At 37.7% G+C, this 16,114-nt stretch overlaps 1 protein-coding gene across 6 annotated transcripts in view; it reads right to left on the reverse strand.

Annotated features, from left to right (window-relative positions):
* KCNQ1 (potassium voltage-gated channel subfamily Q member 1) overlaps positions 1-16,114 on the reverse strand; it is a 364,755-nt gene that overhangs the window by 234,187 nt on the left and 114,454 nt on the right. For 4 of the 6 annotated variants that reach the window (XM_074842350.1, XM_074842351.1, XM_074842349.1 and 1 more), the window contains 2 exons: positions 15,805-15,870; positions 12,445-12,565 (listed from right to left, as the gene is read on the reverse strand). In XM_074842350.1, coding sequence (XP_074698451.1) covers positions 12,445-12,565; positions 15,805-15,870 — 187 coding nt within the window. The remainder of the gene's footprint in view (positions 1-12,444; positions 12,566-15,804; positions 15,871-16,114) is intronic. The other 2 variants (XM_074842353.1, XM_074842352.1) reach the window with 1 other exon arrangement.

Raw genomic sequence — 16,114 nt, forward strand, 5'->3', positions numbered from 1 at the left:
AAAAAAAAAAAAAAAAAAAAAAAGTAAAAGATCAAGATTCTAGAGTGTAACAAAGGGTGTGGATATGAATGCATTCCAAATGAGCATCTGAAAATTTTACACAGACAGGACTGAATTAGGTTTCTAAAATAAAAAGCAGATGGACTGAGAACACTTACTAAATTCGCTAAAGAACAAATACACTGTGGTTGCATCCCTCCATTATTCATTATCCCAGCAGCCATTTTAGGACTCAAACACAGCTATTTCTTGTCTAGTACTTTCCACGTACACAGTTCTCAGCATAGGCTCCACATACACCAGCAAGCACAGTGCAAACCCTCTAGGACTAAGCACATGCGCAAATCTTTATCTTTCCCTCTAAATAAATTTCTCATTTTGAGTTAAAATTTAAACATTAATTACTAAGCAATTAAACAACAAGAAGAATAATGACTGGCATTTCAACTTTTTAGTGTATTTATCACAGCTGGAACGTGGATGAAGTTATATAACATCTGTTTAATTATGCACCTGACTTCCTATTTCCCCTGCATATTTATTTATTCTATGGAATAGGTAATGATAAGAACCATTAAATGTTGCACAGCTTGAAAAATAGCTAAGAATACAGGGTGGAAAGAGAAGAAAGAGGAGAAATTAATGTTTGTGCTGCTGAACCAGAATTTCTCAGTATCAGAGTGTGATTTTTTTCTGAACACAGATGAGTACAGAAGAACAACAGCCCATGATACAGTCTATTAATCCCAGTTTGCCAAATTTTCCTCAATAAAGTGCTAAGATAAGAGTAGTGCTTTCACACAGAGCTTTCTGTCTCAGACCCTTTTCAAAAGGAACAGGTACAGCATAACATCTCCAGACAGGACCCATTTTTGTCGTTTGTATGCATACTGCCAACAACAGCAGGACCTGAAATCCAGAGGAGGGTTTCTGGAAACCAATACAATGAAAGCACACGCGTGTGGCAGCTCAGCATCCTGGGCTTTAGGTAGGACCAGAGAAGAAAAGGATGCATTTCACCTCTGCAACCTCCCTATGCTCCCAACACAAAACTCTTGAACACTTCACATTCAACAACGGAGGGAATTTGACCCCAGACTGCAGGCCTACATGAACAACAAATGCTTCATACAAAGCTTGTTTTTTGGTTTTTCAACCCCAACCATGGTCACCTAAGCACTGCTGCCAGTTCACATTGCTAACAAAAGAAAAACGGACATCTCGCACCGCTCTGGTGCTGCCCTGCATGTCCCACCACCTGTGGGGCAGCCCAAGACAAGCTTCCGTTCTGTGTTAAAATCAACTTTAAAAGAATGGGTTGTGAGGATTTTCAAAACATTCACCACTGCCTAACGCCTCTGAAGTCCACCATACCAAACCTACAACTTGATAAGACTTATGCTCAGTTCAAGCACTTCTGGATCCCACTCTTACTGCAGAATGTTTTTTAAACACTAACATAGGCTGTATGGGAAACGTGAGTATAAACTGGTTGTCCCAGATCTCAATTAGTACTTTTCTTTACACAATATTAAGGAATGTTGTGATATTTTAGGGTTCTCTCATTAAGTAAAGATGAGGAAATAATCTTTAAATATTACTTATTTCTATGATAATACCCTAAAAAAAAAAAAAAAAGCTGTTCACAATTTTTTGTTTGCTTTTATTTTTTTTAAAAAAAATCAGATCCCATACATACGGGGGTCAAATTTTCAGCAGCACTAGTATGACTTTGGTGTCTATGATCCGTTCTCAAATTCTAGTCACTGTCTAAATAGGTATTGATTTAAAAAAAAAATGCTACAAAGATTCAACTGCTTTTCAGAGTAATAGCTGCAGCTATAGGGAAAAAAAAAGAATCATGGGGATGATTCAAATAAGTTTCACTGCCTGTATGTTAAAGGTTTTGTCAAAGTGAACTTGCTGCCAGATGTAGACAAACAAGTAATTTCCAAACGCTGTATCTCAGGAGATCCAGCTCTCTGTTCACAGCCCTTCATATTCCTGCACGTAAAATAAACTTTTGTAGTGACCATAAAACATTTTTGGCATCCCCTGGTATTTTCCATTCATACACAGCCCGTATTATGAATCTGGCCTGCCTGAAATGTCATCCCTAAAAAAACCACTGCACCTACAAAACACAGCATGACAACCTCTCGTAAACCAAGAATCACATAATGAGTGTTGCTTCTGCTGTGCTCTGCTCACTTCGTTGGCTCTCCGCAGGACATCGTGTCGCACTGAACATCCCCTGCCTTTATTTTCAAGGCTCTAATTCATACGGGCCCCAATTTCTAAAAGATCAAGTCCCTGGGATGCCCACCACTCCAAATAACTCCCCTTTTCAGGAACAGTGACATTCCCATACCAACGACACTTGGCTGCACAGGAGGTGGGACTTGGTTGTGGGGCAGGCCCCTGACCAAAAGGACAAGGCAACAGACTGACAACAACAGATACCACTTTCTGCCCCATTTCCCTTTTGACATTTTTTTTTTATATATATATATATATATATTTATATATTTATATGCGTTTCGCATGTGGACAAAAAGAGAAAAAAATGAACACAAACACACTCCTTGGGACAAACAGACGCAGAGGATGAACCGGACATAGCGATGACTAGGTTCTGTATTTACTTTTATCCCAAGAGGCACTCAGTAACCACAGAGATGGGTGTGATACAGGAACCTGAGAAAAACACAGACCAAAACACAACCATGAGCAACAGGTCAGGTGCTTCGCTTTACTCTGCTAACAGGCTGACAACTACTGTAAGGTATTTAAGGTATTTTGTCTGCAACACAATCAAAATGCTTTAGCTTTTCCCAGTTTAACTTCCTGCAGTGGGTAAAACAAACATAGTTCTACACATGGGAATGACAGAAAGTCCCTGAGACACTGAGTGAAATCACAGCTATTTTCAGTCCTTGGAGTCATATGAAGAAAATAAATTTCAGTCCCCAGCTCCCTGACGTCCCACAGGCTCTCTGTCCAGGGCAAGCCCCCAAGGCCAGGCCTGCTGCACTTCACGCATGCAGCATCCGAGATGATGCGTAGAGTTCCCTGCTTCACAGCTCTGCCTTTGATTTGGGAAATGTTTCAAGGAATTTTGCCATCGAGGTAAGCTTTGCTACATCAGTAGGGTGTTAAGCATACTTGACCACGTTTTTAACTTTGGAAAAAAAAAAAAATCATCAATAGTGATCAGAAACAGCAGCTGCAGAAGAAACTCCTTAATGTGTCAATGCTATAAAAGGATTCCCAGAGAAGTACAGCAAGAGGAAACTACTACATTAATTCTGAACTGGGTCCTGGTCATATGGGGAGCAGCATTTACTTGTGAAAAAAACCTGCAAGTGCAACATTTACCTTTGTAAAACACTATGGAATTAAGTTAATAGGTAAAATGAACTTGTATCGATAATATGTTTGAGCAATTTTCAGATCATTTTTACCCACAGCATGCAATTTCCTGAACAATTATAGTATTACAGGAGGCAAACTAACCCATTTACACCTTTTGGAATTGTTTCCCTGTGTGTTAATACTGTTACAAAACAGTATTTTCTTTCAGCACTGCTGTCCTGTTGCACTATTCAGCAATATTTAAACCAGCTGTTGATTTCCATTTTTCCAATGTAATGCACTTTACTACAAAAGATGCTCTCACAAGACCTTATTAGAAATTAAATGTTATCCAAGTATTAAAATACAAAGGTCCCTTTAGTCACACGTGCTTTACTTTTTAATACCATAATATTTCATGCCTGGATTGACAGTTGAGTCTGGAATTAGATGATTAGGTCAAAAATACATTAGACAAACTATTTGCTTGTTATGTGGTGTTGGTTTCCAGCTCTGCCCCAAACACAGCCACAGATATCTGTAACTACACTCACATCCACAGCCATCATTTCAGTAAAAAAAATGTTTACAAATGCTAACATTTTGACCGAGATTAGAATTAGAATTTTGCTAAAACAGCTCATTTACTGCTTTGTACCTGCACATGCAACAAATCTCAGCAGTCAACTATTCTCTTGCTTGGCACATATCGACCTTGACAGGCATTCCTACAACCTTGTACTGGTGTCAGGTGGGCTCCTGCTGGGGAGCTGTGATGTCAAGTACAGGTATGTACACTGATTTAGCATAGTATATTGCAGCATGTGTGGGCATAACGCTGCCTTTAGATTCTGAAGTATGCTAATTTAACTGCTATTTAAAGTGTGAAATTTTACAGCTTCATAATGAATGGTTTGTTACCACATTAGTAGAAAATTATTATTTGTCATATAATTAATAAACCATTAAACAAAATTTCTATCCTGTTTACCAGATAAAATAACTCCCAACAAAAGAAGCGTGCACATTATAAACTACTCAAGTTTTTAACTTCTTCTGGTATATCTACCACATCTAAAGAAAAAGTAAAGCCATCCTCCGTCCTCGTAACAGAAAGAAAGTGTTTATTTATGCTTTGGATTTTCATTCTGGAGTTAACTCAAGTGATCATAAATTTAACTTTTTAAAATGCTAGATAGAAGAGGGACATTTTTATTGCTTTTCATTGCCCCCTCCCCAACAAAAAAAAAAGTTTTTGCACTTATTATTCTGCATGGTGCCCAAAGTAAACAATGATAAAGTTAGTAAGTGGGGAGTTGCTTGTTGTTTTTATAGCATAGGAGCCCTGTACTTCTGAATCACTAAGCAGCTGGAGTCTGGTTTAATTACTTAACATCAATCAAGATGTAAACCAGCACTTGGAGACCAAGGAATGCAACGTTCATCTGCAACACAAAAGAAATAGCTAAGCTATCTTAGCTTCTGCCTAGACGGTTTGTACACTAGGAAAAGTCAACACATTACTTTTATACTATGTCAGTAACATAAAATAGCCAAAGAGTAATTTTACGCTGTACTTGAATATATCAGTAACAATTTGTAGTAAGGGAGAAAAGATCATGACAATATTAGTTCATAAAGGCTTGTAACCACTAACACAGAACATATTTGTCCAGTAATACCTTCTGGCAAATAGCAGCACCGGTATATGATAGTACTTCCCTCTCCAATAAATAAATAGATAGAAAGTTAAAATAAAATAAAAGGAGAGATGAAATTGCAACCTCTAGGTTGCTGCCTGAATTTTTCACCTGTTCACTCTCTAAGTTTGTGAAATACAATTCTTTCATTGTGTTTTTGCTAATATTAGGAATGCAGCACAGCAATGCTGCATTCAACTCGGCAGAGTGCTACAGCCTGCCTTTTACAAGATCAAAGGAGATGATCTAATTATCCCTTCTGATCTTCAGATCTATAGATGTAAACTACACGTTCTATCTAATCTACGAAAAAAGCAACCACCCACACCACAGTACACAAGAACTTCTCCCTAAAGATAAAAGAAACAAGTAACCACATGGGACAGATGTTAGCCACATTACTTATTGCACTGTCGGAAGCAGCTCAGTTGCTACAGTGTTGAGGGTGAAATAAAAGACTGTGGAGATCTGCCCAAGTCTTCAGCACATCTCAGGTAATCCATCTATAAAAACAAAGATTATAAACAACTGACTGTGTCATGGAAGACACAATGAGTCAGCTTTAGCCAACTCGGTAGCAGACATCGGATGCAGAACACAGAAACAGTCCACGTGCTGGGATCCCACCTATTCCATATTATCCAACAACAACTCAAAGAGCTTCCGATCCAGGTGCAGGATGACAGATTAAGTATATACAGACAGACAGATGCAATAGCACCTGGAAACACGGTATCACATTTGTCTCAGCATACAGTGGCCACAGTACTCTTCAGGGGCAGGGGAAGATTTTACAGTAATTTTGAATCAGTGCAGCTGCACACAAAAATGCACGACGCTGTACTGTTAGCTCATTGCTACAGTGGGATGCTGTCGCTATTTTGGCAGTGCTTCTAGCTGGTATCAACAGCCATAAGCCAGAAATACAGTTCTTATAAAGTATGATGAACTTAAATACCCGTTTGCCTTTCAGTGTTCAAGAGAGAAGTTTGCTTAATGTCCTGCTCTACTACAACCGCCTGGCTCTTGAGCTGGAGACAAGCTTCGCAGCTCCCTAAAACCAGGACTACCTAATAAACTAATAATTTCTTAACTCAAATCTGAGACTCTGAGTCCTTTTCGATGACTATACTGCGTTGATCATTGCTTACTTAAGGGATTAGCCATGTTTAGGACTGGATTGCCACAGCTCTTTTTCCCTCCCATGCAACCTGCAGTGAGAAACCAGAATAGGATGATGACACTGAAATCATCACAGTGTCTTGTTTACCACTGTTCTGGAGTTTCCTTCTGAAAAAGCAACTTTCCTGACTGTTTGTTAAACCAGCTTTAGGGACACTTCATATCCTCAAGTGGCTCAAAGCAGCTGAATAGATGAGAAAAATCAGATTCCTGATACACCCAGTGTTCTAGGGTTGACTTCTATGGCCAAGTTTACGGTCAATTTATAACGAAAGCACAGGATATAATGATACTTTTCCACACCAAAAGGAATAACTCAAGGAAACAGTCCTTCCCCTTTTTTAGCAAACTATTAAATCAGCAGAGATTGTAAGCAGCATTCGTAAGGGAGTTTGACGACACACCGGAATGTGCCGAATGAAAAAGGGATGCTGCCCAGCGTACAGCAAGTACTGAAGACTTTCCTGGTGCAAGTTAATGACTGGAATGACAGCACATAACAGTGACCAGTGATGTTTGAACATTAAGCTCTGGTCTTAACTCAAGCATGTTCTTACATACAGTTGCTATCACTGCCATTCTTCTAACATGCCCTGTCATTAATGATAAAACAGGCCCCATGCAAATCACGGTTTAAATATTGTTAGCAGCGGTTCAGAGAGAATTCTTGTGACAGCAGAAGTCAGCCGTTACATCTGGCCACTCGAGAGTGAAAAAAGAAATATTTGCTCAGACTTCAGAGGGTCATTTTGGTATAGAAGAGGAAGATAAAAGCAGGAATCTTTTACAATATGAGCTAGCAAATCAGAGCAAATAGGGATTCCACTCACTGATAATCCAACAGAAAAGAGACAGTTATAAAACACATTCAGCACTGTTTGTTCTAGGCAATGTGGTTATATCTCATGCCAACAGATTTTATGCTGGTAATTAAAACACAGAGCACTTAATAAAAAATCTTAAAAGAAAAAGAAAGCAAATATGACTTCCAAGGAAAGCTAGTGGTAACTGCAGCACCATGGACACTGCACTTGGTGTTTACCAGCACACTTTATTTCGATTATTTCAGTTATATTTCTAAGTGTTCAAAAGCATTCATTTCAACCATTCAGAAAGATCCATCTGTTATCATTGCCTCTTAATCTGGAAATTATTAAAAAGCACTAAATTTGTTTGCTTAATTATTCTATCACGTTGTTTAACAAAGAAGGGTTTATATTTACAAACACCTCCATCACTGGAGCCTCCCATTTACTCCTAATACAGTGCCTAACAGGCCCTCTACCACATCTGAGACACTGACAGAGAGAGTAGAGAAGATAAAGCTGATGTCACAACACAGAATTTTTTCAGGACAGAATTATACTTAATAACAAAAAGAAAGTGTTTTTTGTTTTTAATCTAATGCTTTATTTTAGTGTAAGCCTACTACATTAAATCTAAGATCACAGCAGTATGCTGTTGCAAGAAAACCTTCATTGAAAAATTATTTTATATGTATACTGACAAAACCAATCCTTAACTAATGAAATATATTTTAATCATCCCAATAAAGAGGTACATGAACGTGTGCGGAAGAGTCATTAAAACATCAAGAATTATTCTTACTTTGACCATACAGACAGTAACAGGATCACAACTGTGCAACATTAGCAACTGCTTTCAACAAGAAATACATTCCCTGATGTCAGCTGGATCCATGGTAATTCTTCCCCAAAAAATTAGAGAAAGATGTATGTGAAGTAATACCATACCCACAATTTAAAGATCAAGAATTCTGCCAGCAATTTGCATAGTCAGAGAATATATTGGTTTACACAGTCTTATGACAGCAAGTACTCGTTTAGTATGATACTCAAGGTGACAGAACTAGGTATGAGTTGTTCAAGAGGTCTCCCCAGTTTCTTTAAACTTTGTGAAAAAACGAGCTACTTTTTATATATAAAGAGTTTAAATACAGTATCCAGAGATGACCTTCGATTTATGTTTCAATTTCTGCAGTAAATTTACAATACATTTAGACATAGTATTTCCCTAAAAAAATAACTCTTGTTAAGAAGCAGACATAAATACCAAACATTTATACACCAGAACTGATTAAACAAAGCACTGTAATGAGCTGCTGAACCCCCAGAATGGCAAACTGTAGAAATAACAGACATGAACTTGTTTTTGATTCGGTAGCATTTCTGAAAGATTCACAGAGAACGCAGAGCTCTTTTTAAACTTCTTTAAAGAGGTGAGAAATATTTATATAAAGATATACCAGATTGAGGGTTCTTCATTATTTTCTGCTCTCCCTTTTTCAGCTCAATTCCATCCCCTACTTCTCCCTCTCTCTCCCACTCGTATGCTTAGAAGCTCAGTTAATGTCTTTTGCTACTTCAGCTAATGCCAAATGTAAAGTTAAAAAAGGTGCTGAAATTAAACAATTACACGAACACAGGGAAAGAACCTCTTGGTAGCTGAGGCTCAGCTACAAGTAGCATTGATTTTCCACTGCTTTAAAAGACAACTAGAACAGAAGATCCAATGAAGTGAAACAGGGAACAGGAGACAATGCCGGACGCACTGATTAGAGAGAAAACAGTGAGAAGTCCAAAGGAGAGGTGAGGTATTGCTACAGCCTAGTTTCCTATTTCACTTTTACAACAGACAGACCATGACAATCATTGAACAGACCACAACAATCATTAAACAAACCACCGAAGAGCCAAGTCTTATCTCAAACAACACACTGTGTACCGCATTCTTCAAACTGTTCCAGTTATTTTATAGGTGAGATCCATAACAGCTAATTACGCAGCTTGCTCTGCTTGAATCTGCATCTTCTGCTTATAAGACTTCTCACGTAGCAGGAAGAGTGCCGTCACTCTTCCACACACTGCTATCTTATTCTATATCTCTCCATGCATCTGCTGCAGATCTGTTTTTTCTATGACATTTTAATCACTTTCCTGTTCAAACATCAGGTCTCAAAGTGCTTCTATTATTTTTGTTTCCTCAAATTGGTAGTGACACATGATTAAGTGGTACAGTAATCTTTCCACATGAAAGATTTCCCATTTCTAATTCCACAGAAATAGGGCTACATTTAGTACAGTATTTATTTCAAAACAGATTTAAAATACAGCCAGAAGCGTGTCATGCCAAAAAACCCACACCTGCACTTTTATTATTAGACACAAAACCAGTCCTATTAAATTCAGTGAGACTATACAACTACATTTATAAAAAGAGAATAATTTTTGCATAAACAAGGTCTTTAGGCCTAGAAGCCTAAAGCTGTTTGTCATAAGGGCTGAAAGATGGCATTTTCCTTCCATGACTTAATGCAAGTGAGGAAACAAACTTAGCTTCATTCTTTTTTTTTAAGCCACAACGATGCCAAGTGTTTGCCTGTCAGTAACACAGTAGGTACCCCATACTTTTGCCAGATTTACACTACCTGTCAAAAAGAAATATTTTTCATACTGTCAACTAAAAGTCACCTTCCAGTTGCAATGTCTCCAATTAACTGTGTAATATTTACTCAAGTATTTATGACTTTCAAAAATTAATGTTTATTTTGGAGTCACCTGTCTGTGATTTATGGATAAACTAATTCATATGTTGCAATAAATATATAATTGACCAGGAAATAGTTCTATGAATCCCAAATCCAAGCATCCTTAGATCTAATGTTTTATATTACGCTTCCACTTCTGAAACTGTCTTCATGCTTCTGTTCCTCTGATAGAGTATGAATTGCTTTTAAGACCTGAAACTAGACATATTTGCACTTAATTTGACTTTTCCATACTAATTTGTTTTCATAGCTGGTGCTGTATTTTTGTTAAGTACTTGGGTTCAGACTTGCATATGGCTGCTTATTTCCTTATCAACAAATCTGAAGCTATCATACTGTATATATGATGGCTTTAAGGAAATAAAATGCTTCACAACCGGGGACATCAGAACAAAATAATTCATCCTAGATTCTCTCAGGCATAGCATCACTTTCAAGCCTGAATTAAAAACACACACGGATCTGAAATGACTAACCGCTTTACTGCAAATTAGTACGTGCCTTTGCACACAGAGATATACCTATTGCACAATTCTAAATTTGATCCTTAATTCTATGCCCACATGTCTAATATGCAGGTCTTACTAACATTGGCAACCAGCTCATAAATATTTGTTCCCTAGGACTTTGAAATGAAGAATGAAGAAGCAGCATTTGTCTTCAGCGCCCAGCAACACGAGTACCCAGTGAAACACAGCACAGCAGCTCGCTTTTCAACCGCCTCAAATGCAGGCAGAATGCACAACCCAACAGTAAAACAAATGTTAGAATATTCTGCATTCAAAGTATTTGTGAATATCTGTTACCTGAATGCCAATACTCCAACTGACATTACAAAACACAGGGTTTTCACTAACTTTTTGCCAAACCCTTATATCTATAGGCTGATGTGGCATTGTTTCAGGCCTTTTAATAAACTGCATACAAAGTAAATGTACTTCTAAGTGAACAGTTCTCATGCTGTACAACATTTGGGCACCCACGCTTCCAAGAGACACATTTCAATTAATACTTTATCCAGTTTTGCATTTAATCCTATTTATCCACTTCTGAATCTAAAACCAAAGTCTTAAAAGAAGCATTCCATTTTCTTCCACCCCAGCAGAGACTCAATTCAAGCCATATATGGGGCCATGTTTGTGGCCAAAAATTAATGAATTAAACCAAAAATTAATGAAGTAAAAGAGTTAAGTTACTAAAAGACTAGGGTGTTAATTTGGTCAGGTTCTTCAGCTGATATACATTACCTATATCTTAAGGTCTCCCCCAAGTAGTTCAGAGGAAAAAAAAAACCTCAGCTGCTACACAAATTGAACTTAAAACTGATGGAGCGCCTTATTATGTATCAATGAAGGTGACAATGAGAAATAACTAAATCATTCCCAGATCCAAAAAGGATAATGAAAACTCCTAGCACCAAAGCTTATTTCACTTAAAGAAAGCCTGCAATGTTGTGGTAAATTAAAGTTTAAAAAAAGCTACGCAAAGGAAACTTCTAGATCTGGTTTTGCTGCTCTGTTGTTCTTGTCTAAGGCTTGAGGAAATTTATGACTTCCTCCTCCTGCTTGAACCACTAAGAAATCTTCCAGAATACAAGTCTCCTAAATCCTTGGCATACAAATATATACGCATTTAGGTGATTCAGCTGAAAATGCAAGTCCTTTAGTTTGCGGGCAGGGAACACTCCCCACCAAACCTACTTTTTTAAAAAAATGCCCTTCTAAAGTGTCTATAAAAAGTATGTTCGTGTGTCTCTACTATTTATACTATATAGGAAGAAGGCCTGAAAATTGGCAGCAGGCATTTCTGCATGGTTTGTACCTCAGAAATACAAGTATGCCAAGAATTTTCATCTGTGGTTTCACTGCAGAAATCCTCAGATTTCTACGAATAGGAGGGGAAAAAAATGTCTCATTCCTCTCCTGGAGGACAAACTGTCACACATCTACTATGGTAAATAATAAGCATTTGTCAGGAGTTTGAATTAAACAATGACAGATTTTTTTTTAAAGGCATTTGAATCAAAATCTTTTGCAATTCTCAATTTTTTAGAATAATCTGAGAACCTGGAGATAACATTTTAGCATAAAAGACATGTGGAAAATCTTCTTTTCAAAAGGAAAAAACAGAAAAATTACAGGCCTGTTTCAGATAATTTTTATATATCACAAGGCAGTAATAAAGATCAAAACAGATATTTTCTTCCATTGCAGATCATCATTTGACCATTAGAGAAGGCGCTGCTGAAATGGAAAGGCTGGTATCTCATATATGTAGCATTTAAAAATTTGCACTTTACAGCTATTCCACTGGAAAATGGTGGAGGGATTAATATAATTCTCAACAGGCAACTACTCCCACACATTGTCTCCACATGAAAATCTTGAGGCTATCAACCACCAGCTGCCCAGAGACATTAGCTAAAAAGTAAAGCCTTGTGTCACAGCCAAGTGAACTTTTCTTTAGGTCAACACGAAGATTTACTGGCACTCAGAACAATATACACCAACTTCAAGGTAAAAAAGAGTTTGACGCAAATATCTGAGATAGCCCTATCAGCTCCATATTTCAGCTCCTCCCACCTGAATTGGCTTCTCTTGTCTAAGTCAACTAATGCGCAATTCAACAGCCTTGACTTACTGTGAGATGTGAGTTATTGGGGTCAACAGTGTCTCACCCTCCAGGTCAAGCTCATCGGCAAAGCTGTTGGTCCTGATGAAGGGTCCTGTGTTCACATCTAAAAACGTCGGACTTTTTTTCACTGTGAGGAAACATGCAGATAACAGTCAAAGCAATAGCATTCAGCTTTTTCAAGAAAGGTCTACCACTCCTTTGGATCTCTGAAATACTGTACAGTTTAACAGAATATTAAAAACAGAAGTTACTACAAAAAAATTGCATATACCACAGAGTTCATGAAAACTTTAACTCTTCTATCTGAAGAATTTCGACTTTTTTTTTTTTGTTCATACTCCTTATACACTAGAATGTAGAGTATCTATACCACAAGCAGCTTCATGCATTATAACACTTGTACAATACTCAGCCATACCATGGACCACGGCTCTACAGCAACAGTGCATGGGTGCAATTTAACGACAAGATTAGTTCCTTTTTATATCATCTCTACTTCATGTTTTAGTTTATAATACCAGTTTCTGGGGTGTAATTACTTGACTAAGATGAAGAAACCAGGCCTAGATCGACAAAGGAGCCTATGTGTTTTCATGGTGCGCAGTCAGCTCCTGTCACGCGCTCTCTGAGCCAGTTTACTGGTTCCCAATCCCTCTCACACTCAGGCACGAGGATGCCTCCTCGTCTTTGAGCCCAGACACGAGACAGGTGGCAAGATGTTCAGTTTATCCAGGATGAGGTCCTTAGTAGGAAGGCCATTTCACAAAACTTCTGATATTGAAAGTATTTAGTGGCAAAGTTACTTGTATGCCAACACTTCCATGCATCCAAGAAATTACACATAGTATTACAGATTTTATTTTTAAAGTCAGGCTCCTAAATTCTGCCAGACTCTAACATTAATAACTGTAAGCTCTTTTACCAGCATAGTCCTAACATTTGTCAGAGAAGCCACAAAATTTGCATATAAATAAAACCACTATTGTATTTATACATGACTGTAAATTAGTTTTATAGAGAATAAAAACAAGTAATAAAATTCCATAGAAATCATAGGTATATTGTGAAACCTCCACAGAAATCTTTATCTGTGCAACTGGCTGGATCATTCAACAAAATAATTATGATGTTGCAATTTATGAAGTTTCTACTGTATTATGTACTTTAGAATATAACAGTAAATAATGCCCTGCCAAAATGCAACATGAAAGCTAAAGGCATACAGCAGAAATAGCTAACTTAAATGTAGCTGAATTTAATGAGAATAGAAGTAGGGATATCAGGAAACAATTTTTTTTTAAAACGCAACCGTGTTACACAAGTAAGTAGATATCTTCAAATGGCACAAATGGATTTGAACTTTCACAAATAATCAGAAGAGAAAATGTTATTACACCATCAGGCACATGGCCATTCAAAATTACAATGGGAAAGTCTGCTCTCCAGGAATTGTAATAGGAGAGGAAGACCTCTGAAATCACAGTGAAAAAAAAAGAGATAAAATTATTAAAAGCAGAAGCCACTTGCAGCGCTTAAAAATGAAAATTCTATACCAAGTTTTAGCAAATATTAGCTTCCTATTTTCAGTTTTAATATCATGTTATTTAATCACTTTGCTGTAGCCATCATCCAAGATAGTGGCTGTGAAACAAGCAAAATAATTCCAGATTCAGATATGCAGAGACCTGTGTTTAAAACAGACTCCTTTGGGCTTTCACTAATTTTCACTGTCTTCATTTCTACAAGATAGAAATGAAACTTTCCCAGTTTCTAGCAAAGGAGGACTCACAGACTTTTTAGTTTTCCTGATGCCAAGTGATAAACTGCTGAACCTAAAACCATGTAAAGTGTTTGCTGAACACTCACTGTGCTTATGAGAGATCTAATACACACCGTACACAAGTGGATTTACATAAAACAGCTATTCTTGGATCACTCGCAGTTACTGCTTTTCAGTTTCACGGGAGGGGAGACAAGGAGTGGCACAATGAAAAAGGAAAAAAGAAGTCAAGACTGTACCTCAGCCTGTCTGAAAGTGCTGTTATCTGAGAATAGAGAGATGAAGAGCTGCTTAATATGAGGCCAAGATTGTATTCTCCCTCCCTCTTTTTATTTTAAAAATTTCTAAGAAGATCATAAACAAGATCAGTCTGTTCTGGTGACCAGTGCAGCCCTCTGCTCTATATGGTCTCATTCTTAAATGTATGTTGCTGCTTCCAACATGAAGGAGGAACCACTCCAAAACATCACCGTGCAACCTGCTCGCACAGAGAGAGGAGGGACCAGGAAACGACCACGGCATTAACGAGAACTTCCCTGCCACAAAGTGCCTTGAAACAAGGCTCAGGCACAGCACCAGGGACCATATGCTGCCACAGCATATTTATTTATGAAAATAAATTCATAACCATTTGACTTTGGAGGAGTCTTTCTCACAAAGCAGTGTTAAAAAAAAAAAAGTATGTTAAAAAAAAGACACTAGATTTCTAAATAAGTAGCCTAAAGGGAAAAAAAGGAAGCCTTAGAAACTCATTTTGAATGCATAACAATGAGTGAAAATAAACAAGAAACAGGTGTAGGAAGGGACATTTACTATAATTCAGGGGTCCCAGAGCTTTATTTTCTCTAATTTTGATGGGTAGCAGCAGCAACTATGGTAACAGGCGTGACTATCCAACTGATAATGCTGAGCCGAGTACTACTTTGAAAGGGCAGAAAATACACTCTCCACAATATAATAAGCCCTGCTTTAAAACAGAAATCTGAACTATCTGGAAACATTCAAGGCCAGGCTGGACGGGGCTCTGAGCAACCTGATCTAGTTGAAGATGTCCCTGCTCACTGCAGGGGGGTTGGTCTAGATGACCTTTAAAGGTGCCTTCCAACCCAAACCATTCTATGATTCTATGACCTTTCAATCAAGGATTATAAACACAATAACAAGAAATTACTGATGGGTTCTCTATATTACCAACACAACATTTTTATATACAATATGACATGTACGCAGATGCTTTTCTGGTAGTATTTGGCTAGTAAGACACAAATCATTTTACAATTTGTCTTTTGCAAGCACAGACAAAAAATTTAAAACACTTTAGAGCATTTTTCCTGGAAAACCTGAATTTTAATTAATGCGTTTAGAAAATACCTCCGTTCTGCAGAAAATTTCCTTTTTTTATTTAAATATTTGTGATTTACAACCTGAACAGCTTTCCAAACTCGAAATTCTACTGACATGACTCTGCTTTCTTTAAAAAACAGCACTATAACTTTCTGTGCCACAGCAGGCCACTCCAGACAGAGCATTGCAAAGATTTAGTAATTAACAAAGGTGATGGAGCAATGAAATATTATGAGCATTACCTGGAGAGGAAGGAGCGCTGGAAGACTGCTGGTCTGTGGAAAAGGATGGCCAGGAGCGCTGACAATCTGAGTCAGAGTAAAGATGCACATAAAATAAAGAGATGGGGGGTGGGGGGGTGAGAGGGAGGGAAAGAAAGAAGGCTCCAAGACAGGCAGCTGAGGAGATGCAGACATATCTAAAATACAGTATGCTGTACCTGACATGTTTAAAAACAAAACAAAAAACACTGTGGAAACAGTTTGTATGAAACTCTTGTAGTGTGCATTACATGTTAGCAGAATATTAAAATCACCACGAGGGAAGGCATCA

The sequence above is a fragment of the Strix aluco genome, chromosome 16 (genome assembly GCF_031877795.1).
Source record: "Strix aluco isolate bStrAlu1 chromosome 16, bStrAlu1.hap1, whole genome shotgun sequence".
NCBI classification, from domain to species: Eukaryota; Metazoa; Chordata; class Aves; order Strigiformes; family Strigidae; genus Strix; species Strix aluco.